Below are 27,891 nucleotides of genomic sequence, written 5' to 3'. Positions count from 1 at the left end.
TTCTTTCTCTCTTTCCAGCTGTGAAAGCCAAGTATTCACCTCTTCAACAAAACACTTCTTCCTGTCCCTCTATCATATTTTCACATTCTCCAGTACTATTCCTGATTCAGTTGAAGGGCTCTCGTCTTGTGAGTACCTGGTGACCTCATTAGTGCTGGTGGCATGAAAAAAAAAAAGCACCCAGTACATTCTGTGAAGTGGCTGGCATTAGGAAAGGTATCCAGCTGCAGAAACTAAGCCGAAGCATGGACTGGAGATCAGCACAACCTTCTAGCTCATTTGATCCTGTTAAACAGTCCAACCCATGCCAGCATGGAAAAAGGAATGTTACATGACAATGATGATGATGATGATGACACACTATACTATAATACATAACCATGTACCTCCTCTATAGCAAGACACCTGTTTCTACCTCTCTGTTTCTCTGTCTCACTTTAACCATTCATCATCTGACATAAGCTCAGCTCCTCAAATGCTCCCTCCCCTCTCAAAATCCCTTGTCTTGCAAGTTATCTGGTGACCCTGCCAGTGCTGGTGCCATGTAAAAAGCATCCAGTCCACTCTGCAGAGTGGTTGGTGTTAGAAAGGGCATCCAGCCATAAAAACCCTGTCAAAACAGACATAACAGCCTGGGGTAGTCTTCTACCTGGCCAGCTCCTATCAAACTGTTCAACCTATACCTGCATGGAAGTCAGATGTTACATGATGATGATGATGATATAATATAATATAATATAGTATAATATAAACTAATATAGTATAATATAAAGTAATATACTATAATATAATACAATATAATATAACATAGCATAATATTATATACTATAAAGAATACTCAATACTGTAGCTACAGTAGTAACACCTGCAGGTCTGAATATGTGTATGGGTAGCTGTGGGCAAAATAGACAGTGTCGTAACTGTATGGAAACTTGAAAGTCCACGTCAAACTATAAGATGATTTTCTTTGCGATGAATCGTCAGCACTGTCAATGGGAAAGCAGAAAAATTAATTCTATTAAAGATTTATAATCAATTCTTTAAATGAAGCAGATATATATGTTAAGTATAGAATATGAAGAATAAAGGAAAATTTACCTTTGAAAATTAGAAGCAGATATATATATATATATCAGTAAAATAATATGTGACAATTATTCAGTAGCCAAAATAAAACTCTGAGTTTCGGATACCGAGGTGGAAATCCACAACACCATCTCTTCGGTTATCTGGCCAGCATATTACCAGATAACCGAAGAAGATGGTGGTGTGGATTTCCACCTCGGCATCCGAAACTCAGAGTTTTATCTTGGCTACCGAATAATTGTTACATATTATTTTACAGATAAATTTCCTCTATTTACATAATATTGAGGTCTCTTTCTTTCTTTTGTTATCTTACCGTTTTTACCAATATATATATATATATATATATATTCATTCTTTGAATATTAATATTTTATAAGCTTAAAGCATATAAGCGATCTCCATGTATTGACTAAAGAAAATAGTCTAATATTGGAGCATATAAGCCTTCGATGGAAAATAGTGGGTTTTCAGTACACGTGCTCCAGTATTAGACTATTGTTTTTGGTCAATACACAGTGATTGCTTATAAGCTTTAAGCTTATAAAATATTATTATTTACAGAATTGTCACTCATTATCATTTCTCAAATCATCACAGAAAACGCACGGACACACACACACACACACACACACATCATCATTATCATTAGTAGTCCATGCTGGTATGGGTTGGATGGTTTGACCAGGGCTGGTAAGCTGAGGGGCTGCACCAGATTCCAGTCTGATTTTGCATGGTTTCTATGGCTGGATGCCCTTCCTAATGCCAACCACTCTGAGAGTGAAAAGGGCCCTTTTTCGTGTCACTGGCACAGGTGCAACTTGTGTGACACCAGTATCTGCCATGACTATGATTTCACTTGGCATGATGGGTTTTCTTCTCAAGCACAGCATATTGCCAAAGGTTTCAGTCATTTGTCTTTGCCTCCATGAGGCCCAGCACTCAAAAGGTGCTTTTTATGTGCCACCAGCATGGTTATTAGTTCTGCGACAGGTGCTTTTTACATGCCACTGGTACAATTGCTAGTTCCACGACACCAGCATCTGCCACATTGCCTCCGTGAGGCCCAACACTTGAAAGGTGCCTTTTATGTGCCACTGACATGGATGCCAGTTATGTGACACTGACAATAGCCACAATTATGATTTCATTTGGCTTGATAGGCCTTTGCACATATATATATGTACACCCTTAGGGATTAGACTAACGATCGTGAGGTCATGGGTTCAATATCCAGTGGTGCAATCTCTTTGAGCAAGACACTTTATTTCATGCAGCTGGCAAAAATGAGCAGTATTTATAATTCAAAGGGCCAGCCTTGTTCTATTCTGAGTGAAGCTGAATCTCCCTAAGAACCACATTAAGGGTATATGTATTTGCAGAGTAATTACATATCAAAAGAGAATACTGGAAAAACTTAGTATTTTTTTACTCTCCATTACATGTTTCCTTGCCTAATAGGAGTTACAGAGAGAAAATATTTTAGATTAGAAAATATATTATTTTCATTCTCTGTCTGAGGGATTATTAATAGGAGATGTCTTACATGTTTCCTATATGTATAGCTCTGTAATTCCAATTAGTTAATGGAACATATGTAATGGAGAATAAAAAATTTTACAGTCTTTACACACACACACACATATATATATATATATATATATATATATATATATATATATATATATATAAATATGTGTTATATAAGTGTGTTATATATTATATATATGTATGTTATATAAGTGTGTTATTGTCTTTTTGCCTACATAAAAATGTGTATTATTGTCTTGGAGATACTTATGGTAGTTGAAATGACATTAGCACCTATTTCTAATTTCAGTTCATGGCGAAGCAATTAGCTGACCCCTGATTATAATTATGTATATAATTATAGAATATTTTGTATGTATGTATATAATTATAGAATATTTTGTATGTGTATATATATATATACAGAGAGAGAGAGAGAGAGACATATGATGTAGATAAACACGCTTGAAGCTTGATATGTAAAATATACAAACACACGTACATATACACATCTAAATATATATAGGGATATATGCACAAAGAGAGAAGCAAAAACTGAAAATATTCATCATGTGAGCACTTGTATATAAGCATAGAGATATTTATATATTCACTGAGCAAATTCACAAGGGATACAAAAAATACAAAAACTACGGGGAGAAGGCATGATATTTCAAGTGCGACAGCTGTTTCTGGGGGTTTGGAATTATGTAAAAGTTGTAATGCTTGTAATTGGCCGATGGAATGGGCCAAAAGTTAAATGCATGCAGCCAGTAGTGGATGCATATAAACATTACCATAAAACTGGCTTCTGTTGTCAGGGTGGAAGGATTGAGTTGCTGATCTTTCCACCCTGACGACATAGATGATGGAGGAGATGGCCACGTTAAAAGCACCCAGCACATGTTGGCGTTAGGAAGGGCATCCAGCTGTAGAAATTAAGCCAAATCAAACTGGAAACTGGTGCAGCTTTTCTGCTTGCCTGTTCTGGTCAAACCGTTCAACCCAAGAACAGCTTCGAAAATGGGTGTTAAAGGATGATGATGATGACAAGTTATATATACATGCATGTATACATACATATGAGTGAGCATAAAATTATAAGACAAATGATAAGGAATTAGAATGAAATTTTCAACCAAACTTACTTGAGATGGCTTTTATAGTATTTGATATTGTATCCAATCCTTTGCCAGCCAATTGGACGAATAAGATTAGCAGCTGACTTTTCACTGTACATCAAAGGCTTCATTCCATAATTATAGAGACTGGTACTCTGCAATAAATGTCAGAAATGTAATTGTAAATTTAATTTCCAAACTCCAGTGGTTCAAAAGGCAGCCATCATTTTCTTGTTTACATGTTTAGGTATTTCATAATTTTTGTCAAGTGGGAAGAAGCAGGAAGATTTGTTTGCTATTTCTAGCAGGTTAAGTGACTTCATAAAAGCTTTCTCATTAACTTATCTTTTATCTTTTACTTGTTTCAGTCACTAGACTATGACCATGCTGGAGCACCACTTGCCGAATTTTAATCAATTGAATCGACCCCAGTACTAATTTTAAGCCTAGTATTTATCCTATTGTTCTCCTTTGCTGACCCACAAAATTATAGGGATGTAAACACACTAACACCGACTATCAAGTGTTGGTGGAGGACAAATACAAACAGAAAGCACACACACAAATATATTCATACATGCATACCTACATACATACATACATACAAATATACGATGAACTTCTTTCAGGTTCTGTCTACCAAATCCACTTACAAGGCTCTGGTCAGCCCAAGGCTATAGTAGAAGACGCTTGCCCAAGGTGCCACGCAGTGGGACTGAACCCAGGACCATGTGGTTGGGAAGCAAACTTCTTACCATGCACCCATACCTGAGACTTGTAAGCATAAACTTCCTTGTTGGTTTTTTCAAAATTTTTTTTTACAAGATTGTTATTTTGAAATCATGATGATAATGGTGATGATTTTTAAAATCTATCAAAATTATTATTTCGACTTAGCCACTCATGCACTATTTTTAATGTACTTGTAGAAATAGGTAGTGATAAACTGCAGTGAATTGAATAAAACAAAAATAACAGCTTGGTACAGTCCTCTAACCTGCCTTCTCCTGTTGAACCATTCAACCTGTGCCAGCTTGGAGAATGGACATTAAATGAGGATGATGATGATGGTCGTGGTGGTGGTAATGGTGATGTTGATGATGATGATGAAGTGAATCGAATTACACTGAAATGAATTGAATTAAATTATTGTGAATTGAACAAAGCAAATATTACAACATGGTGCAGTCCTCTAACCTGCCTTCTCCTGTTGAACTGTCCAACCTGAGCCAGCTTGGAAAATGAACATGAAAGGATGATGATGATGATGGTGGTGGTGGTGCTGATGTTGATGATGATGAACTGAACTGAAGTGAATTAAATTAAATTAAACTGTACGAAATTAACTTGCAGGGAACCAAAATTATATTGTAATGAATTGAAGTAAATTGCAGTGAATTGAACTGAATTAAACTAAACTGAATTAATTAAATGGTGATGAATCAAATGGATTTGTAGCGAACTGAATTAGATTATGAATTGAATTAAATTGTAGTGAATTGAGAAAAAAAAAATTATTGCTAATGCATCAATACTTTATTAATCAGTCTAGTTGGCAAGAATGCTGAGTTTATAAGCAGAATGTTCATGGACAATTAGAGGTGTTATACAGTTACTGTTGAAAAATCTCACTGCAGGCTGGAAACAGGTCTCTCTCTCTCTCTCTCTTTTAGGGTCCATGAGGATATTGTGAATACAAAGTGATTACATATCTTTTACTTGTTTCAGTCATTAGATTGTGGCCATGCTGGGGCATAGCCTTAAAGAACTTTTAAGTTGAATGTATTGACTCCAGCACTTATGAAGGGGGGCGTGAAATCTGAAATCCCTGGTTTTTATTTAAGCTTTTACCCTTTTTTTTTTTACAATTTTTTTTTTCTATATTTTGCGAAGGTGGGGACTGAGGGTTTGGGTTTTCTTGGGCAACTAGTAAATTGGAGCTACCATTAAAAAATTCTGATACAATGAACATTTATCTGAATTAAGGAATATTTAGATGATTTACAATAATAATTCCTGTTAAAGAATTCAACAAAAAGCCATTTTAATAATGACTTGTGGCTTCTGTAAGCTTTTTTGTTTTATCTTTCACTTGTCTCAGTCATTAGACTGTGGCCATGCTGGGGCATAGGCTTAAAGAACTTTTAAGCTGAATGTATTGACACCAGCACTTGTTTTTTTTAAGCCTGGTACTTATTCTATTGGTCTCTTTTGCTGAACTGCTAAGTTACAAGGATGTAAACACACCAGTACTGGTCATCAAGCAGTTGTAGCGGCAGGAGACAAACAGAGACAAAAACACACACACACACATATGTATACATATAGTCCAACCCATACCAGCATGGAAAATGGACGTTAAATGATGATGATATAAATATATATATACATGTATATCCAACAGGTTTCTTTCAGTTTCCGTCAACCAAATCCACCCACAAGGCCTAGGTCAGCCTGAGGTTATAGTAGAGAACACTTGCCCAAGGACTGAACCCAGAACCATGTGGTTGGGAAGCAAGCTTCTCACCACACAACTATGACAAAGTTGGCTAAATATCTACAGGTATATTCTGAGGTACTATGTACTACGTAGTATATCTATAGTACACCTATGAGCCAGAAGTTAGAGTTTGTTAATAACCATCTTCATGCCATTCATTTGGGTAGCCTTGATGCACTGTAAAATGTCTGAGTGTAGCAGCTATTCCATGGAGCAATACTCCACTGTGGGTCCCACATGAGCTTTGCAGAGAACCAGCAGTTACTCTTTTACTTGTTTCAGTCATTTGACTGTGGCCATGCTGGAGCATTGCCTTTAGTCGAGCAAATCGACCTCGGGACTTATTCTTTGTAAGCCTAGTACTTATTCTATCGGTCTCTTTTGCTGAACCGCTAAGTTACAGGGACGTTAACACAGTCAAATGATGTTGGGGGGGAAAAACACAGACACACACATATATATACAACTGTCTTCTATCAGTTTCCATCTACCAAATCCACTCACAAGGCTTTGGTCAGCTTGAGGCTATAGTACAAGACACTTGCCCAAGGTGCCACACGGTGGGACTGAACCCGGAACCATGTGGTTGGTAAGAAAGCTACTTACCACACAGCCACTCCTGTGCCTACTTTGTTGAAGTGTAAAATATTAATTGGCTTATAACAAGAAGCTTAGTTTTTGTGATGCAGTCTTTGCTAATTTAATACTTCAGCATTTAAATCGGCCGTGTCTGGCCTAAATATTCTAGCCGTTTTATGTTCAAACCAACAATATCCAAAACTCTCACACCTACCCAACAATGCCATTCTAAAAATAAACAATAACATCATCAAAACCTCGAAGATATGATAATATTCTTTTACTCTTTTACTTGTTTCAGTCATTTGACTGTGGCCATGCTGGAGCACCACCTTCAGTCAAGCAAATTGAGCCCAGGACTTATTCTTTGTAAGCCTAGTACTTATTCTATCGGTCTCTTTTGCCGATCCGCTAAGTTACGGGGACGTAAACACACCAGCATCGGTTGTCAAGCGATGTTGTGGAGACAAACACAGACACACAAACACACACACGGGCTTCTTTCAGTTTCCATCTACCAAATCCACTCACAAGGCTTTGGTCGGCCCAACGCTATAGTAGAAGACACCTGCCCAAGGGGGCCATACAGTGGGACTGAACTCGGGACCATGTGGTTGGTAAGCAAGCTATTTACCACACAGCCACTCCTGCGCCTATAAAACATGATTAATTCAAAACAATGAGAATAAACAAGCATTACATTTGACAGAATAATCTGAATGCAAAAGGGTTAAAGATCTGAATTTAGCAGGAGATATCCTCAGTGATGGCTGGACAGGGAATCAAAAATGACTGATATAAAGAAAAGAACAAAAAAAAAACCAAACAAATGAAAAAACAACGTCTTTACCTTCATAAGATTAACTATGGTAAATCTGTATGGCACATTTTTTCTAGTATTGGCCACTTGGAAATAAAACCATTGAGTGTGACTCCTTGTGTAGAGGTCACAATGAAGATATAGCTCATAGTCATTATCTCCTCTGAAAGAAACCAGTGCACATGAAGTTAACTTTAGTAGGGAAGATAATAATAAAAATAATAATAATAATAATAATAATAATAAATAGTAAATATAAAGATTATATAGTAAATTAGTAAATATAAAGATTAGTAAATATAAAGACCTGCTAATAGAAATTGAAAAAATGTGGCATCTCAAGGCGACTACAGTACCAGTGATTGTAGGATCTCTAGGAATGATAAAAAAAGGTACTGAAACCTATTTGAAAATGATTCCAGGCTTACCATCCCTACAGGAAGTGCAAAAAATCATATTAACTGGAACGGCTCATGTACTGAGAAGAGCACTATCACTGTGAAAATAACATCCATCCATGAATTTATTTATTTATTAATTTTTAAATACATATTTTATCTGTGAATTTGCGTGTGTAATCTGGGAATGCATACAATGAGCTTCTCTGCCCTAGGTGTATGGAAAACACTCGGCGAGAAACGGAAGAAAATTTGAAGAAAGAAGGAAAAAACATAATAATAATAATAATAATAATAATAATAATAACAACAACAACAATAATAATAACAACAATAATAACAATAATAATAATAATAATAATAATAATAACAATAATAATAATAATAATAATCATAATAATAACAATAATAATAATAATAGTAATCATAACAACAATAATAATAACAATAATAATAATAATAATAAAAATCATGTAGTAACTTTGACATTTGTTTCAAGTGAGAATAAGAGCTCCATCAGCATCATCATCAACATCACCATCTTCGTCTGTTGTCATTGACATCACTATCACCAGAACCTCCATCACTCTCACCACCACCACCACCATCATAACCAAGATTATTACCATCATCCTTGTCATTACTGCTACTATCACCACAGGCACCACAACCACAATAATAGCCATCAGCTACCACAACCACCATCACCGGCACCGTGACTACACTCACTTCTGCCATCATAACCAACACCACCTTCAAATGGAGGCGCAATGGCCCAGTGGTTAGGGCAGCGGACTCGCGGTCAGAGGATCGCGGTCGGAGGAGCACTGGTTGTTGATGCTACTGTTACATATTACCAGTTCTAATGGTAACCTGTAATCCAGCACAACTGGTTAAGCAACCAATTGACTAAACTGGCAATCCTGCCACAAAGTTAACCTAGTGAGAGAGTTGCTGGAAACCCTGTGAGGATAGAAGCAAAATCTGTCAAAAAGACGTCTGGATCAAGTATAGAGTCAACTATTTAGAAACACTGCATAAGGATACAGAAATTTTCAAGATGGGAAATGAGTGTTTTATATCCTCTTTGGGAATTATGTACCCCTAATTCTTGACAGAACACATGTTTAGGTGAGGGGTTGATAGAGCTCCTTAACAGCCCCTCTAGGGACAACCTATCTGAACTGTCTTGCAGAGGAGCCAAGAAAGACAATGACTTAAGAAATATTGGGTTGTCTGGAAAGTTCCTGCCGATTTATAGTAGCTTACCTTTCGACTTATTTTAGGACATGGTTGAGTCCATAAAATAGGATTTGACTACACCTCCATTTAGAGCACAGTTTAAGCTATCTTTTCGTGGAAGAAGGTTTATGTTCCTATAACCTGTGTTAATTCTGTAACCCTTTAAAACGGAAGATAAGAATTGCTGCAGCTTGGCTGGGATGTGTTACCCCACTCTCCATATTGCTCCTTCAGATTTCCACTCATTCAGGTCTCTGCAGAATAGTCTCAATGGTAAAAATCTCAATTCCTTGGATGACGTAAAAATTAAATTCTTAGATTTCTGGCTGTTTCCTTTAGCTACAGGGAGAAGCTACTAGTCATTTTGGGTTACACTTGATACTAGATCAAGCTCTTTCACAGTAAAGGTAATGCTACTGGAAAATGACCATCCTTTATAATTCCACTATAAAACATCATTGTGCCTTCTGCAATGAGGATCATAGATCTTTAGAGGAGTCAATATCATTATGAGTGAGCCAAAATGGCTAATTTCTCCTCCTTAAAGCTGCAGGAAGCTGCCAAAAGTCTACTCAGCCAGAAATTAAATTGATGAATTCTTTGCCATGAAGCCACCTCAATTCTGGGAAGAGGGTATTGTCAAGTTAAAGGAAAGATGGAGATGCATTGAGCAACAAAATGGTTCACATTTGGTTGATTAAAAATGTAATGGCAAGTATTCATTGACCTTTTTCTTTCCTTTAAAAATCGGCACGGACTTTCCAGACAACACAATACATACTGAGAGAAAAGCAAGCTGTGGTGGTCAGCTTTAATGGCAGTTTGTGACAGACTAGATTTCTGGCTGTTTCCTTTAGCTACAGGGAGAAGCTACTAGTCATTTTGGGTTACACTTGATACTAGATCAAGCTCTTTCACAGTAAAGGTAATGCTACTGGAAAATGACCATCCTTTATAATTCCACTATAAAACATCATTGTGCCTTCTCCTGCAATGAGGATCATAGATCTTTAGAGGAGTCAATATCATTATGAGTGAGCCAAAATGGCTAATTTCTCCTCTTTAAAGCTGCAGGAAGCTGCCAAAAGTCTACTCAGCCAGAAAGCACATTGAAGCTGACCCCCACAGCTTGTTTTTTTCTTTCAGAGTGTAGTCTGTCTTTCTGCACCCTAACCCTAACCCTAACCGGCAAGATAGCAAGCTAGTGCGGATAAGTTTCTCCTCTACTGTTAAGAAGCCTTATCTACCCATCTCTTAGACACAAATATTCTGGTGACAATTAGTGGTCTTATAATGCTTATTCCTCATCTAGAGTATTTCTAAATTCCTGAGCACTAACCCTAAACTGTTAACTCTATGTTAGATCCATACATAGAGGTTTAGTTAGGGCATAATACACAACACTGATAATGGAACAGTACCACTTCCATAGTTTCATTGTTCTATACAGTAAGTATAGCATAAGTGGAAGCAATTGCATTCCTTCAGATGTCTGTGTGACAGAACACTTTGTAACTGGTCGGCGAGCTGGCAGAAATGTTAGCACGCCGGGCGAAATGCGTAGCCGTATTTCATCTGCCATTACGTTCTGAGTTCAAATTCCGCCGAGGTCGACTTTGCCTTTCATCCTTTCGGGGTCGATAAATTAAGTACCAGTGACGCACTGGGGTCAATGTAATCAACTTAATCCGTTTGTCTGTCCTTGTTTGTCCTCTCTGTGCTTAGCCCCTTGTGGGTAGTAAAGAAAGAGAATACTTTGTAACTGGTCTTTCACCCTTTAGCATTCAGATTACTCTGTCAAATGTAATGCTTATTTATTTGTGTTGTTTTGAATTAATCATGTGATATCTCATAGCTTTGAGATTTTAATGATGTGACTGCTTATTTATAGAGTGACATTGTAGAGGAGGCATGAGAAGCCAAATCTGGCTGGTTTGATCATAAAACGGTCAGAATATTTGGGCTAGATACGGTCGGCTTAAGTGCTAAAGGGATAAAAAGTACAGTCGTCAAAAACCCAACAATTAAAGAAAAAGTGAGATGTTCAAAGGATCCACAGTTCAAAGAGAAGATAGCCCTCATCAAATCCAATGACCAGCATGAGCAAGCAAGACACACACACAGACACACACAGAGTGTTCAACGCAATGAATTATTATAACTCACACCCTAATAGCTCTGGCAAGGTTTCCACTTTCGAACCTTGATTCAAACTGTAATTCTGCTGCAGCTAAATAGGTTACGTTCTGATAGTTGTTGGTGAAATCGGAAGTTTCTGGATCGCAAGGCAGGGCCTTTATTAAATACAAATTACAAACAAAAGTCAATTTTTTAAACTTACAACTTTATATTAGGACAAAGGTTATTTTAAAACTCTTTTTGTGTAATTTCCCAGGATTGATTACATGAGGGATATAACTCTCATCACCCATATCAGATTTATTGTAATGTTCTTTGAGATAGTGGAGATCCAATGAGGCAGGTGCTTCAAAAACAATTTGAACCCAGCTATAATAAACATCATCATCATCCTTTAATGTCCATTTTCCATGTTGGTATGGGTTGGACACTCTGACCAGCGCTGGCAAGCCGGTGAGCTGCACCAGGTTCCAGTCAGATTTGGCTTGGATGTCCTTTCTAAAACTAACCACTTTACAGAATGGACTGGGTGCTTTTTATGTGGCACCAGCACACTGGGTTGATGTAATCGACTTAATTCCTTTGTCTGTCTTTGTTTGTCCCCTTGTGGGCAATAAAGAAATAAGAAAATAACAGATGAGAAGAGGCAGAGATCAGATGTTGAAGATGCACAGAACGACTTGCACTTCCTAGTCCCTGACCAACCCTCCCTGCAATAAATGACCCTGGCTTTTCTATACTGTTCTGGGCCTAAATAGCCATTTCAGACACTGGCAACCTTTGCAGCCATCAAGCTGAAGAGGCTCAACCACTGGTTACAGATTGGCTACTCACATATATGTTAACGCTGCTGACAATGGGTGGAATACACAGTGCTTTCAGAAATCAGCTTTGCTAAAGTAAGTGGATCTTCTCAAGCACCTCACACTAGACATCTCAGTCCATTGTCGTCTACTCAGTGAGGCACAACATCTTGAGATCAGCCCTCATTACTTCATCCCATGTCTTCCTGGGTCTCCCTATTCCACAGGCGCCATCCACTTTAAGCGTTTGGCATTTGGGAGGTAGGCAACAACTGCAAAGAATGGTTAGAGCTGAAGAGTAGATGTAGGAAGTGATGTGTGTGTGTGTGTGTGTGTGCCATTGTCTGGACATCATGTGAAGGTACTAAATGAGCATCATCATCACACTAGCAAGGTTGTGCATTTCCAGTTTTCTGCAAAAAGCCTGCCTAAATACGGGATAATATTGCCTCACTTGAAAACAGGAAGGGTATCCAGTTGTAGAAAATCTGCCTCAATAAATTCCATCTGACTCATGATGATGGTGATGAAACATCTAGTTCCACTGAGAATAAATATATCAGTTTATAAGCCTAAGGTGAAGGACTGTCGTGGGTTCATCAAGCACAACATCACAATTTCAACATGAATAAAGCACTGTGATCAACATACTGCAATGTGGCAGAATAACAATATTACAATGAATCTAATTACCGTATTTTAATGTGTATATGGAACCCTCATGTATAAGGAATCTCCTAATTTGGATATTTGAGGTTTGAAGAATTAAGTAATTTATTAAGATGGCCCCGTGCCGGTGACACGTAAAAGCACCATCCGTTCGTGGCTGTTTGCCAGCTCTGTCTGGCACCTGTGCGGGTGGCACGTAAAAAGCACCCACTACACTCACGGAGTGGTTGGCGTTAGGAAGGGCATCCAGCCGTAGAAACACTGCCAGATCTGACTGGGCCTGACGAAGCCTTCCAGCTTCACAGACACCAGTTGAACCGTCCAACCCATGCTAGCATGGAGAACGGACGCTAAATGATGAATACTATCCATGTATAAGAAACTCCCATATTTTTTAAACCTAATTTTTGACAAAAAAGGGTTCCTTATACATGTTAAAATACAGTATATCACATATATCAAATTTAGGCAGTGAGCTGACAGAATTGTTAGCACATCAGTTGAAATGCTAAGCAGTATTTCATCTATCCTTATGTTCTGAGTTCAAATTCTGCTGAGGTTGACTTTTCCTTCCATCCTCTTGGGTTGATAAAATAAGCACTAGTTGAGCACTGGGGTTGATGTAATCAACTTAACTACTTCTGAGTATGGGTATAAAAACTGCCCCCTTCTGCCAAGCCATGTCAAGCCAGTGTGACAGTGTAGGCTCACCAAGCCAGTATAATCTCAAGCTCAAATTCTCAGCCTCTACATCAAACCATAGTTGGTGGAGAGGACATGATGAGGCCTTTGTCCAGCAGCAGACTGAACTTCGGCAATCCAATCCAATATTAAATTTTAACAAGGCTGTTTCATAGTTTTACATTTACCATGTTTAATAGTTGAGAGCGACATCTATAGTTACCCGATTTTTGGTAGGGTAGCTGAGTGAAAATTCTATAAATGAGTTGAACATTTTAGTGAAATACATGTCTAGTAATATTGATATTTTTAGAAACTCACGTCAGCATTCAGCATTCTTTTATTTTCAAAAACAACTTTATTGGCTTTGAAATTACTTCTAACCCTTGGCATATCTTCTAACCCAGCTGCAAAAAAAAACAAAAAAACAAAAAAACAAAAAAAAAGTGATATATTATATATCAGGTCATTCCATAAGTAATGTCTGGATTAAATAAGGAAAACAATTGATCAAATCTTACATTTTAACGAAGCTTAATTGTCAATATAGTTTCCATAATTGTATCTATTACATCTTCCCATCTACTCATTAAGCTTTTTAATCCCATTAATGCAAACTCTTTTGGTTTCCAAAAGAAGAACTCTGAAAGAGTCAGTTTCAACTTCCTCAGTTGTTTTGAGAGTGACTTCTTTGCAATCCCACCAAACAGAGAAGAACTTTTTTCACATGGAGTTCCCTTTTCAATTGTGGCTAGGCCTTTTACCCTTCGTGAAGCCAATGTCTAAAACACATAACATGTGACTGAGACCTTTGGCAATATGCCATGCTTGAGAAGACTGGTCAAGCCAAGTGAAAGCATAATTGTGGCTGATGTCAGTGTCACATAACTGGCACCTGTGTCTGTGGTATGTAGAAAGTACTTATTACACTCTTGGAGTGGTTGACATTAGGAAGGGCATCCAGTTGTAGAAACCATGGCAAATCAGATTGGAACCTGGTGCAGTTCTCCAGCTTACCAGTTTTCAGTCAAACCATCCAACCCATGCCAACACAGAAAGCAGATGCTAAATGATGATGATGATGTTGAATTGCTCAGTTAATTGGTTAAATGGTTGACTAATTGAATAATAATAATAAAAGAAGTGAAACAGAACCGGTGCATGTGTTTATTATTGGCAGAACAACCCTCTCAAGATATAACAAAATATGTTTCAACACACAAATTCACATTAAGAATCTTGCAAACCAAACATAGAAACAAAATAGGTTTCAATATTCTACATAAAATGTGTATTGTTCTTGTCAGCTGACTTTGTGGAAAAAAATTTGGCTTATATTGTGACAAACATACTATCAAAATTAGGTCTGTAGTTGAAATAAATATGTGATGTTGAAGATATATGATTAATAATAGTATTAAATGGTATTATCATCAACATACTGACTGAAGATACTGGACTAGCTAAAAAATTTGCACTGACTTGTCTTTGGATAAAGTTTACTCTTTTACTTGTTTCAGTCATTTGACTGTGGCCATGCTGGAGCACCACCTTTAGCCGAGAAAATCAACACCAAGACGTATTCTTTGTAAGTCTAGTACTTATTCTATTGGTCTCTTTTTGCCGAACCGCTAAGTTAGAGGGACATAAACACATCAGCATTGGTTGTCAAGTGATGTTGGGGGGACAAACACAGACACACACACACACATATATATACATATATACGATGGGCTTCTTTCAGTTTCCGTCTACCAAATCCACTCACAAGGCTTTGGTCAGCCCAAGGCTTTAGTAGAAGACACTTGCCCAAGGTTCCACGCAGTGGGACTGAACCTGGAACCATGTGGTTGGTAAGCAAGCTACTTACCACACGTAAAAATTGTAAATAATAAAATGTGAAAATCAGATTGTTGTGGAATTCTTCTATACACAATCATACAAACTCACATATATATATACATATAGTTGCTAGTCTTCTTTCAGTATCTGTGTACCAAATCTACTCACAAGATTTTGGCTGGTCTGAGGCTATAGAAGACACTTGTCCATGGTCAGACTGAACTCAGACCCATGTGGTTGGGAAGCAGAACTTCTTACCACACAGCCACACTTGTGCTTCAATATTACTAAATTCTTCGTTAATTTCAAGATTAGCTGAAAGAAAGGCAGTGTATTTCAATAGAAATATGTTAACAAAAGGGTTACCAAGGAAATTTGGAAGAAGGCTTTAATTTAGCTCACTTTAAAATAAGGAATGCATCTCATGGAAACAAGAGCAGTTGCAAGTGGGTTAGTACCAAAAGCATTAAAAATCCATGTAGCTTCTAGAGATATTCACCACAGTTACATAAATAAATCTAAACATAAACAAACACACACACTGGAATACAAATAGCAACAATGCCTAAGGATAATACAGTTCTATATTTAAGAGATGAGGAATTATGCACATTATTTACAATTGATGGATATTTGTCCTTATCTTGTTTGTTGTTAACACAACATTTCAGCTGATATACTCTCCAGCCTTCATCAGGTGTCTTGGGGAAATTTCAAACCTGGGTTCTTGTTCCTAAGGTAGTTTTCGATGTTGTTGTTGTTGTTCTTGTTGTTATTGTTATTATTATTATTATTATTATTATTATTATTATTATCATTCAGGTCACTGCCTGGAATCGAACTCGGAATCTTGGGAGGGTTAGTAGCCTGCGCTCTTAACCACTACGCCATATGCCCACGGGCATGATGAGGACAAATATCCGTCAAATGTAAATAATGTAAATAATGCCTAAGGTGTAAGAAATAAGGGTTCTAAATTAGAACTGATTTTGTCCTTACTTTGTTGATAGAAAGGTTCAGGATTGACTGGTACAATACATAAATGTCGGATATGACTAGTTTTGACTTCAAGTCCACGTGGCCTGAAGAAAATAGATATGAACATATTGTGAGGAATTATTTGAAACAGAAAAAAAAAAAAGACTTTTACGGATTCCATGGACAGCGAGGCTCACCAATGGAGAAGTTCTTAAGCAGATCAGGCCGAAAATGTCGCTAGAAGTTAGGATCACCAAGCATAGATTGGCATATTTCGGTCATATTATGCGGAGAAAATCCCTGGAGAAGGACATCATGCTCGGAATGGTCAGTGGCAAGAGAGGAAGAGGCAGAACCAAGAACCCGCTGGCTTGACACCATCAAGAGTGATACCAGAATGGACATAGCCAGTCTGAAAGAAGCGGCCCAGGATAGAACTGACTGGAGGACACTGATCCAACGAGTGACTGAGAGTCGACTTCAACTGAGCGGATAGATAGATAGATTTGAAACAAGTGGAAAAATACAATATAAAAGAATTGGAGAATATCTCATCTATTTAACAATATTCCCTTATGGTGATATCGTTTCCTCAAATTCTGTATACATATATATTTGTCTTTTTCATTTTATTTTACTTGTTTCAGTCATTTGACTGTGACCTTGCTGGGGCACCCCCTTTAGTCGAACAATTCGATCCCAGGACTTATTCTATTGGTTTCTTTTGCCGAACCGCTAAGTTACAGGGACCTAAACGCGCCAACATCGGTTGTCAAGCAATAGTGGAGCGGACAAACACAGACACACAAACATTTACACACACACACACATATATATATATATATATATATATATATATATATATATATATATATATATATATAATATATATATATATATATACATACATATATATACATATACATACATATACGACAGACTACTTTCAGTTTCCGTCTACCAAATCCACTCACAAGGTTTTGGTTGGCCCGAGGCTATAGTAGAAGACACTTGCCCAAGGTGCCATGCAGTGAGACTGAACCCAGAATCATGTGGCTAGTAAGCAAGCTACTTACCACACAGCCACACATACACACACATATATATATATATATATATATCATCATCATTATCATCATGTGTGTCTGTGTGTGTGTACATGAAACTATGATTATAAAGGGAAATTCTTAATCACAGTGCCATAAATCTTTCTGGCACTCTGTCAGTTAGGTGACCAGGGTCCCAGTTGATCTGATCAACAGAACAGCCTGCCTGTGAAATTAACATGCGGTTGGTTGAGTGCTCCACAGACATGCATACCCATAATGTAGTTCTTGGGGAGATTCAGTTTGGAACAGAACGTGACAAGGCTGGCTTTTTGAAATACATGCACAACTTATTTTTGCCAGCTGAGTAAACTGGAACAACATGAAATAAAGTGTCTTGCTTAAGGACACAGCAAGCCACCAAGAATTGAACACCCGACCTTACAATCATGAGCAGAATACCCTAACCCCTAAGCCATGAGCCCTAACTCCATTTACACACACACAGAGAAGTGAATGTGAGTGTATAGGTGCATTTTAAAAACTCTTCCTTGGATCCCAGGAGTCATAAGGTCAGCTACCCAGCTTCTGCAACCTATTAGTGACTGAGACTACAAAACTGCCCTGAAAGGGACATCATTCTGTTGCAGAGTCCAAGGCCAGCAATACTGATGGGAGAGGACAAATGAATTACATTGACCCTAGTACCTGACTGGTATTTTGTTTCGATTTCAAGTTCATGTGACCTCAATAAAATAGTCGAAGACATATTGTTAGGAATTATTTGAAGTCATCATCATCATCATCATTGTTTAACGTCCATTCTCCATGCTAGCATGGGTTGGATGGTTCGATCTGGCAGTGTTTCTACAGCTGGATACCCTTCCTAACACCAACCACTCCGAGAGTGTAGTGGGTGCTTTTTACATGCCACCGGCACAGTGGCCAGAGGAGGCTGGCAACAGCCACAATCAATTGGTGCATTTTACATGCCACCAGCACTGATGCCAGTCAATGCGGTGCTGGCATCAGCCACATTTGGATGGTGCTTTTTACGTGTCACCAGCATGGGTATCACAACTACAATTTCCATTTGATTTTTATTTTGATGTTGATATACTTGACTCAATAGGTCTCCTCAAGCATAGCAGGTCGCCCTACGATCCAAGGTAAGCACAGCAGGCCATCCTGCGAGCTATGAACTCACTTCATTTGTCGGGTCTTTACAGTCACAGCATATCTCCAGAGGTCTCGGTCTTTCGTCATTCCCTCTGTGAGGCCCACACCTATACATGATGGTAATCCCTTGTAGTCTGAGAAAGCTGGCTCTACAGTGATCAAACATGTGTACTGTACATTATCTCTTCACTCTATCAAATTGACAGTCTGGACAGGTGTATGGTGTACTACATGTCAGGTGTCAAAGTGATTGCAGAATAATATGAGATGAACTGTTTTGCTCAAGAAGACAACACACCACCCAGTTACAAATGCCACACACTGTAACCACTAGGCCATGTTGCTTACACACACACACATACGTATGTGTATGGAGCCCCTCAGTGGGTATTTAAAGAAACATTAGCATGCTGGGCAAAATGCTTAGTGGTATTTCGTCTGTTTTTATGTTCTGAATTCAAATTCCACTGAGGTTGACTTTGCCTTTCATTCTTTCAGGGTTGATAAATTAAGTACCAGTTGCGTACTGGGGTCGATCTAATTGACTGGCCTGGCCCCCTCACCCAAAATTTCGGGCCTTGTGCCTAGAGTAGAAAAGAATGTTGTAAAATTGTAAAAAATAAAAATAATAAAACTTGAAAATCAGACTTAGTTGGAATTTCATTAATTAATTAATTAATATATTTTTCTATACACAATAATACGAACTTGGATATCCATCCATCCATATATCCATACACACATATGGCTGTTCAGTTCTAGTAAATTTCACTCACAAGTTGTTAGTCAACCTGAGGCTGCAGTAAAAGATACTTGCCCAAGGTATCACACGGTAGGACTGAACCTGAAACCATGTAGCTGGGAAGCAAACTTCTTTACCACACAGCCATGACTGGGCCTATGACAAGTATCATAAATCAGTTAACAGTAGTGTTAATATTTGAACTCACAACCAACTAATCATTGGTCAAACCTCTGAATTCACCATTTGTTGGGGGGCAATAACGAGCAATATGAATATAACAATACATGCACACGCACCCTCTCCCCCCACAAACAAACAAACCAAATAGAATATATAAAAACACCACTGACCATCGAGCTTCACTCTGAGCACCTAATAACTGTGACATAAAATGTAAACCACGAGGTTCCTGAAGTTTGAGAATCTGTCGAGCAAAGAAAAACATTGTTGAAAGATTTTTTCTATCATTTTCTACTTAGGAACACAAATACATTCTTATAAATGAGAAAAACATATATAATCACTTTTACATAGTATTTTCATCAATCAGAAATTTAAAAGCCTTTGTAACAAATAAACAAAAAAAACAAACAAGAAAATTGCAGCAAAGCTACATGCTAGTGGTGTCAAACATGGCATGCAGACCATCATATAATTTGTTTTATTCTCATCTTCCATAATTGTATTAGTATGGCGCTCAGGAATATAAATAAAACAAGTCTTTTACGTTTCAAGCTTACGCTCTTCAACAGAAAGATACACAGAAAAGAAACACAGAAACAAACAAGGAGAGAAAAAAAATGCGTGCAGAGGCTAGCGAATCAACATGGCGATCTGATTTTGGCCAGAAGTCAAAGATCAAATGTGAGATGCAAGAGCGAAATTAGGGGAGATAATAGGGTTAAATGATCTCGCCCCAACATAAGAGTGTGAGTGTGTGTGTATGAGAGAGTATGTAGTGCGTATGAGAGGTCTGGATGTGTGTATGTATATATGATGTGATGTGTAAAGTCGTATGGTGTAGTGTAGAGAGAGGAGAAGAGGGGGAGGTAAGGGGGAGGGAGAGGAGAGATGAGGGGAAGAGAGGGGAGGGGGAGATGAGACGAGGGGGAGGGGGAGAAGGAAAGAGGAGAAGAGGAGGGGGAAGGGGGAAAAGGGGAGAAGGAAGGAGAGGAGAAGAGGAGGGGAGAGGAGGAGGGAGGATAGAGGGAGAGAGAGAAGGGGAGTATAATTTGATGATTTTTTAAAAATATATATATATATATATATATATATATATATATATATATATATATATATATATATAGCCAACATAGCATTTGAGAAGGTTTTCCAAAAATAGTTGTGGAAGAGGGAAACCCAGGCAGGACAACATGGGATGAAGTACTGAAGGCTGATCTCAAAATGCTGAGCCTTATGAAGGAGACGACAGAGGACGGAGATATGTGGTGCACTGCTGTACTCAAGAAGACCTGACCACCACAACAGAATTGATATCCTAAAACCAATTTACCACATAAAAAGCATTGGTGTCGGGGCTGGTGCCAAATAAAATGCACTGGTGATGGTACCACATAAAAAGCACTCAGTTCACTCCATAAAGTGGTTGGTGTTAGGAAGGGCATCCAGCTGTAGAAACCAAGCCAAAACAGATTATGGAACCTTGTGCAGCCGCTGGCCTTGCCAGCTCCTGTCAAGCCATTCCAACCCTTGCCAGCAAGGAAAACAGATGTTAGCTGTAAGGCGGTGAGCTGGCAGAAACGTTAGCACACTGGGCGAAATGCTTAGCAGTATTTCATCTGCCGCCACATTCCGAGTTCAAATCCTGCCAAGGTCTACGTTGCCTTTCATCCTTTCGGCGGTCGACAAAAAAAGTACCAGTTACGCACTGGGGTCGATGTAATCGACTTAATCCCTTTGTCTGTCCTTGTTTGTCCCTTCTATGTTTAGCCCCCTTGTGGGTAGTAAAGAAATAGGTATTTCGTCTGTCGCTACGTTCTGAGTTCAAATTCCGCCAAGGTCTACGTTGCCTTTCATCCTTTCGTGGGTCGAGAAATTAAGTACCAGTTACGCACTGGGGTCGATGTAATCGACTTAATCCCTTTGTCTGTCCTTGTTTGTCCCCTCTATGTTTAGCCCCTTGTAGGCAATAAAGAAATAAGATGTTAGATGTTGATGATGATGATGATGATGATGAGGATGAAATGACATATTCTTAGATATGTAATGCTGTAGAATTATTTAAACCTGACCATTTTCCCTTCTGCTTGTGTTGAAATGAGTTGTGTTGTTCCTTGTATTCCATTTCTGAACTTGTCTGTAAATAAAATAAAGGAAATCAGTTGAGTTGAAGGTTACTGTCTATAGTCTATAGACAGCGTTCATAAGCCAGAAGAAAAGATGTAATGTACAGCTTGACATGATACATGTATGGGGATTTTTGGAAGGAGAGACAGCAGACTTCAGAGTGAAAACATGCAATGTTTGGCGCTGAGTTTTACTGTTTCCATACCAACCAGTCTGAGAGTGGAAGCATGCGGCTTAGTGGTAAAGCTGTTGGACTCATGAGTGTAAGATTGTTGTTTTGATTCCTGGATCAGGTGACATGTTGTGTTCTTGAGCAAAACACTTCATTTCAAGTTGCTGCAGTCTGCTCAGCCAGCAAAAGAGAGTAAACCTGTGATGGACCAGCATCCTATCCAGGTGGAGAATTTATACGTCATGGAAACTGGGAAACCGGTGCTTATGAGTCAGTATGACTTAGGAAAGTAACTTTACCTTAACCAGTCTGAGATCACCCTTGGTTCTATGATACAAACTTTTTGTTGTTAAATGGTCTAAAATTTAATATTCCATCAAAATTTAATATTAATATTAATTTATGTTTCAAAGGTGGTGAGCTGGCAGAATTGTTAGCATGCCGGGTGAAATGCTTCACAGTATTTCGTCTGCCACTATGTTCTGAGTTCAAATTCCGCTGAGGTCGACTTTGCCTTTCATCATTTCGGGGTCAATAAATTAAGTACCAGTTATGCACTGGGGTTGATATAATAGACTTAATCCATTTGTCCTCCTTGTGGACAATAAAGAAATAGGTATTTCGTCTGCCAATATATTCTGAGTTCAAATTCTGCTTAGGTCGACTTTGCTTTTCATCCTTTCGGGGTCGATAAATTAAGTACCAGTTGCATACTGGGGTCAATCTGATTGACTGGACCCATCCGCCGAAATTTCAGGCTTTGTGCTAATAACAGAAAGGAATATTAATTTATGTTTCAAACTTTACATTAATAACGGTTTCAAATTTTGGCACAGGGATAGCAATTTTGAGGGAGGAAGTTAATCAATTTCATCAACCCCAGTATTTAACTGGTACGTATTTTATCAACCTCGAAAGGATGAAAGGCAAAGTCAATCTTGGCAAAATTTGAACTCAGAATGTAAAGACAGATGCCATGTTGCTAAGCATTTTTCTCAGCGTGCTAACAATTCTACCAGCTTGCTGCCTTAAACTTTACATTAACAATAATTTCAAATTTTGGCACAAAGCCATTTATTTCAGAGGAGGGGGGGTTAAGTCAATTGCATCAACACCAGCACTCAACCGGTACTTATTTTATTGACCCCGAAAGGATGAAAGGAAAAGTCAACCTCATCAGGATTTGAACTCAGAATGTAAAGATGGATGAAATACCACCAAGCATCTTGCTTGGTGTGCTTAACTCATTAGCATCTAAACTAGTCATATCTGGCTAAAATATTCTATCAAATATATGTTCAAACTGGTCATATCCAGTCTCTTACACTTGTCATGGAGGCGTATGGCTTAGTGGTCATCATGATGATAAGAACGTGGTTTTGATTCCTGGACTGAGCAACGTGTTGTGTTCTTGAGCAAAACACTTCACTTCACATTGCTCAAGTCCACTTAGCTGGCAAAAATGAGTAACCCTGTGATAGATCGGCATCCCATCCAGGTCGGGAATTTACATGCCATGGAAACCAGCCCTAATGAGTCGGCATGTCTCGAGAAGGTAACTTTACCTCACACCTGTCTAACAATGTCATGCTAAATATAAACCACTGCATCATTGAAATCTCAAAGCCACAGAATAATGCATGATCAATTCAAAACAATGAATAAATAAGTGTAGGAGTGGCTGTGTGGTAAGTAGCTTGCTTATGAACCACATGGTTCCAGGTTCAGTCCCACTGCGTGGCACCTTGGGCAAGTGTCTTCTACTATAGCCTCGTATGTATGTATGTGTGTGAGTATATGTTTGTGTGTCTGTGTTTGTCCCCCCAACATCACTTGTCAACCGATGCTGGTGTGTTTACGTTCCCGTAACTTAGCGGTTCGGCAAAAGAGACCAATAGAATAAGTACCAGGCTTACAAAGAATAAGTCCTGTGGTCGATTTGCTCGACTAAAGGCGGTGCCCCAGCATGGCCACAGTCAAATGACTGAAACAAGTAAAAGAGTAAAAGAGAGTAAGCATTACAACTGACAGAATAACCTGAGTACTGAAGGGTTAATGTATTTACAGTGATGCAATTTTGTGTCTTACCCTTTACTTTTTAGACATGCAACACCTAAAATAAACGTTTTTCCAAAGGCTTTGGAGACTAGGGGCAGGGAAGAAGTAAGTCATGCTCAGACCAGAAGCCTGGCTATGAATGCTTGCTACAGAGTGAACTCTGCCTAACCCTTTAGCATTCAGATTATTCTGTTAAATCTAATGCTTATTTATTCATATTGTCTTGAATTAAACCTGCATCATCATGTGGCTTTGAGATTTCAATGATGCAATTGTTTATTTTCAGAATAACATTGTAGGGTAGTGGGTGAGAGGCTGGATATAGCCACTTTGAACATAAAACAAGTAAAATATTAGGGCTGGATGATGGGTAAAGACCCCTTCAGTCATGAATGACCATAGGATTGTACCACATGGACACTTTTACATGTCACCACATGGGTGCTGTTACATAACACCACACAGGTGCTTTCATGTAGCACCACCATGAGTGCTTTACATCACCAGAAGAATTGGTCTTAACACTTCTGGTGGTGTACCAGTAATCTGAATTATAAAAAGTTAATGCCATAATCACAAGTGATTCATGCAAACAAGAAGACTCATTCATCATCATCATCATTATTTAACGTCTGCTTTCCATGCTAGCATGGGTTGGACGATTTTGACTGAGGGCTGGTGAACCAGATGGCTGCACCAGGCTCCAATCTTGATTTGGCAGAGTTTCTACAGCTGGATGCCCTTCCTAACGCCAACCACTCCGAGAGTGTAGTGGGTGCTTTTTATGTGCCACTGGCATGGGGGCCAGTCAGGGGGTACTGGCAACGGGCTCACTCAAATCTTTTTATACATGCCACCAGCACAGGTGCCAGTAAGGCGACGTTGGTAACGATCACGCTCGAATGGTGCCCTTTTACGTGCCACTGGCACGGAAGCCAGTTGGCTGCTCTGGCAATAATCACGCTCGGATGGTGCTCTTGGCACCCTACTAGCATTCGTTAATAGTATATGTTAATTACTTACTGAAAAGTGTAGATGCATTGGAAGCATTATTGAAACTGTTATCATCATTTAATTGTAAAGATTCTACCCGTCTAGCTTCAACACTCTCTCTGTTTTCTTCCATTTCTTCTTCTTCCTCATCTTCCTCCTCATCTTGTTTCTTATATTGTTTATTCTTTTTTTGAACATTATTACAATCTTCTGCAAAAATAATCAAAATTATTTGATTTGACAATTACAAGAAAAATAAATACAAACAAGCTATTAAATCACTGAACTTATAAAGAAAGAAATATATATACGTGTGTGTGTGTGTGTGTATACCCACATACACATATACATATGACAGGCTTCTTTCAGTTTCCATTTACCAAATTCACTCACAAGCACACAAGACTTTGGTCTGGTCAGCTCAGAGGTATAGTAGAAGTCCCTTGCACAAGGTGCCATGCTGTGGTACTGAACCTGGAACCATGTGGTTGGGAAGCAAGCTTCTTATCACACAGCCACACCTGTGACTATATATATATATATATATGCACACACACATACATGCATATATAATTTGCGTGTGTGTGTGTGTATAAAGAGCATTATCATTTAACATCCATGTTCCATGCTGGCATGGGTTGGACAGTTTGACAGAATTCAATAGGTCCAAGGACTGTTTTGTGTTCCAATGCCTACTTTGGAAATGGTTTACACAGCTGCAGGCCCTTCCTGATGCCAAGTACTTCCTATTAAACATCAAACATCCCATGATGTTTGTTGTTACTTGGAAACAGATAAGGGTGGGCATCAGAAAGGCATCCGGTTTTAGCAAACTTTATCCCGATGTATTCTGGTCTGATTGATGCATGCATGGAAAAACGGTTTTGATCTGCAAATGCAGTGTACAAAAAAGAAGACAGTGCTGGTTTGATCATGTGATGTGGATGGATGCTGACAGCTCCATAAAGATGTTCCCATCTCTCAAAGTGGATGGAACATGTGGAAGAGGATGATCCAAAAAGACATGGAATGAAGTGCTGAAGGACAACCTCTGGATGAGATGACAAAAGACTGAGATATCTGGCACCTTACTGTGCTCAAGAAGACCCATTCTCCACAGCAGAAGTGTTAAGGCCACTCTCCTCTAGTGAAGAGAATAGGCTAGCATGAGCCATGTGCTTGTGCCACCTAAAAAGCACCCATGATGGTGTCACATATAAACACTCATGCAGTGCCATGTTAAAAGTGTCTAGTGCACACTGTAAAGTAGTTGGCATTAGGAAGGGCATCCAGTCATAGAAACCAAGCCAAATCAGACTACAACTTGGTGCAGCTCGCCTGTTGGACAGCTCCGGTCAAAACCATCCAACCCATGCCAGCACAGAAAACAGATGTTAAAGGATAATGGTGATGATGATGAAGAGCAACCATACCTGCAAGAGACATATCAGCCCATGAAACATACATAGTTTAACCAAGCATATTTTTTAAAATACATACCTTTTATCTTTTTATCTTTTACTTGTCTCAGTCATTGGATGGCAGTCATGCTGGGGCAATGCCGTTAAAAATTGCTTTTTTAGTCGAATGACTCAATCCCAGTAATTTTTTTATTAAAAGCCTGGTAGTTATTCTATCGGTGTCAATTGCCAAATTGCTAAATTACAGGGACATAAACATACGAATACTGGTTGTCAAGGGGTGGTGGGGGACAAACACAGACATAAAGACACACAAACATATATACACATATACATTTAAATACACACACATACATACATACACATATACATTTAAATACACACACACACACACATACACATATACATTTAAATACACACACACATATATATATATGTCTTGTTAAATCTTCCATAAAACCTTAGTTATAATTTATGTTCCTAACACCAGCATAATGATAACAAAGTTATTTTACTAAATTCTTTGTTGTATTTAAAATTAATTGAAAGAAACACAGAGCATCTCAAAATAAATACGGTAAAAAAAGGGTTAACTATATATACGTTATCATTATGCTGGTGTTAGGAATATAAATTATGACTAAGGTTTCATGGAAGATTTAACAAGAGGCAGTTTCAGCCTGGTTGATATTGAAAGGGCTAAATATACATATATATATATATATATATATATATATATATATATATATATATATATATATATGTATATATATATATATACACTTTCCATCTATCAGATCCGCTCACAAGGCTTTGCTTGGCCCAAGGCTATAGCAGAAGACACTTGCCCAAAGTGCCATATAGTAGGACTGAACCGGGAACCATGTGGTTGCGAAGTAACCTCCTCCTTACCGAGGAAGTAAAATATATACATAGTCAAATGAATATCCAGATGCAAGACTTTTAATGTGATATGGCCATATTTAGATACATGGAAGCGTAATATGTCTTTGAGCTGATCTACAGATGTAGAAGAAGAATAAGACAAAATGGAACAGACCTTTGTAGTAGCCATAGTACTGCAAATGTTTTCTCATGAAGCTGTCATATGGATTGTCCTAAAAAAACAGAAAGTGTATAATTTTCAACATCGTTAATTTAAACTAGTCTCATATTTCAAGAGCAGAGATCAATTAAAAATGCATACATGTGTGTGTGTGGAAGCATGCAGCTTAGTAGTTGAGCCTGTCTGTTTAAGTCACCCATAGGACATGGTTCTGTTGCTGAAAGTTGTTTCATTGGGGAAAAAATGTGTAAGTCTTATCAAAGGTTGAGATAAATATCCCCTTTTTAAATGATGTTCGTTCCAAAGGAAGTCATCTGGAAAGCAGAGATACTGTATTTCAACCCTTTGGCATTTAAACCAGCCATATCCAGCCCAAATATTCTACCTGCTTTATGTTCAAACTGGCTAGATCTGACTTCTCACATCCATCCTACAATGTCATTCTGAAAAACAGACAATCACATCATCGAAAACTCAAAGCTATCAGATAATGCACAATTAATTCTAAACAATGTG

The 27,891-nt window shown here is 38.3% G+C and overlaps 1 protein-coding gene across 1 annotated transcript in view; it reads right to left on the bottom strand.

Annotated features, from left to right (window-relative positions):
• The window catches only part of LOC115220328 (cytosolic carboxypeptidase 2-like), a 115,455-nt gene that overhangs the window by 68,316 nt on the left and 19,248 nt on the right, over positions 1 to 27,891 (bottom strand). The window contains 10 exon segments of the mRNA XM_029790428.2: positions 866 to 986; positions 3,765 to 3,892; positions 7,667 to 7,799; positions 11,443 to 11,570; positions 13,890 to 13,975; positions 16,410 to 16,492; positions 19,709 to 19,782; positions 21,611 to 21,675; positions 24,919 to 25,098; positions 27,370 to 27,427. Of these exon segments, the coding sequence (XP_029646288.2) occupies positions 866 to 986; positions 3,765 to 3,892; positions 7,667 to 7,799; positions 11,443 to 11,570; positions 13,890 to 13,975; positions 16,410 to 16,492; positions 19,709 to 19,782; positions 21,611 to 21,675; positions 24,919 to 25,098; positions 27,370 to 27,427 (1,056 nt within the window).

This window comes from Octopus sinensis, linkage group LG16, assembly GCF_006345805.1.
Source record: "Octopus sinensis linkage group LG16, ASM634580v1, whole genome shotgun sequence".
Lineage (NCBI taxonomy): Eukaryota > Metazoa > Mollusca > Cephalopoda > Octopoda > Octopodidae > Octopus > Octopus sinensis.
The sequence above is the reverse complement of the archived record's forward strand: the minus strand, read 5'-3'. Positions and strand labels throughout refer to the sequence as shown.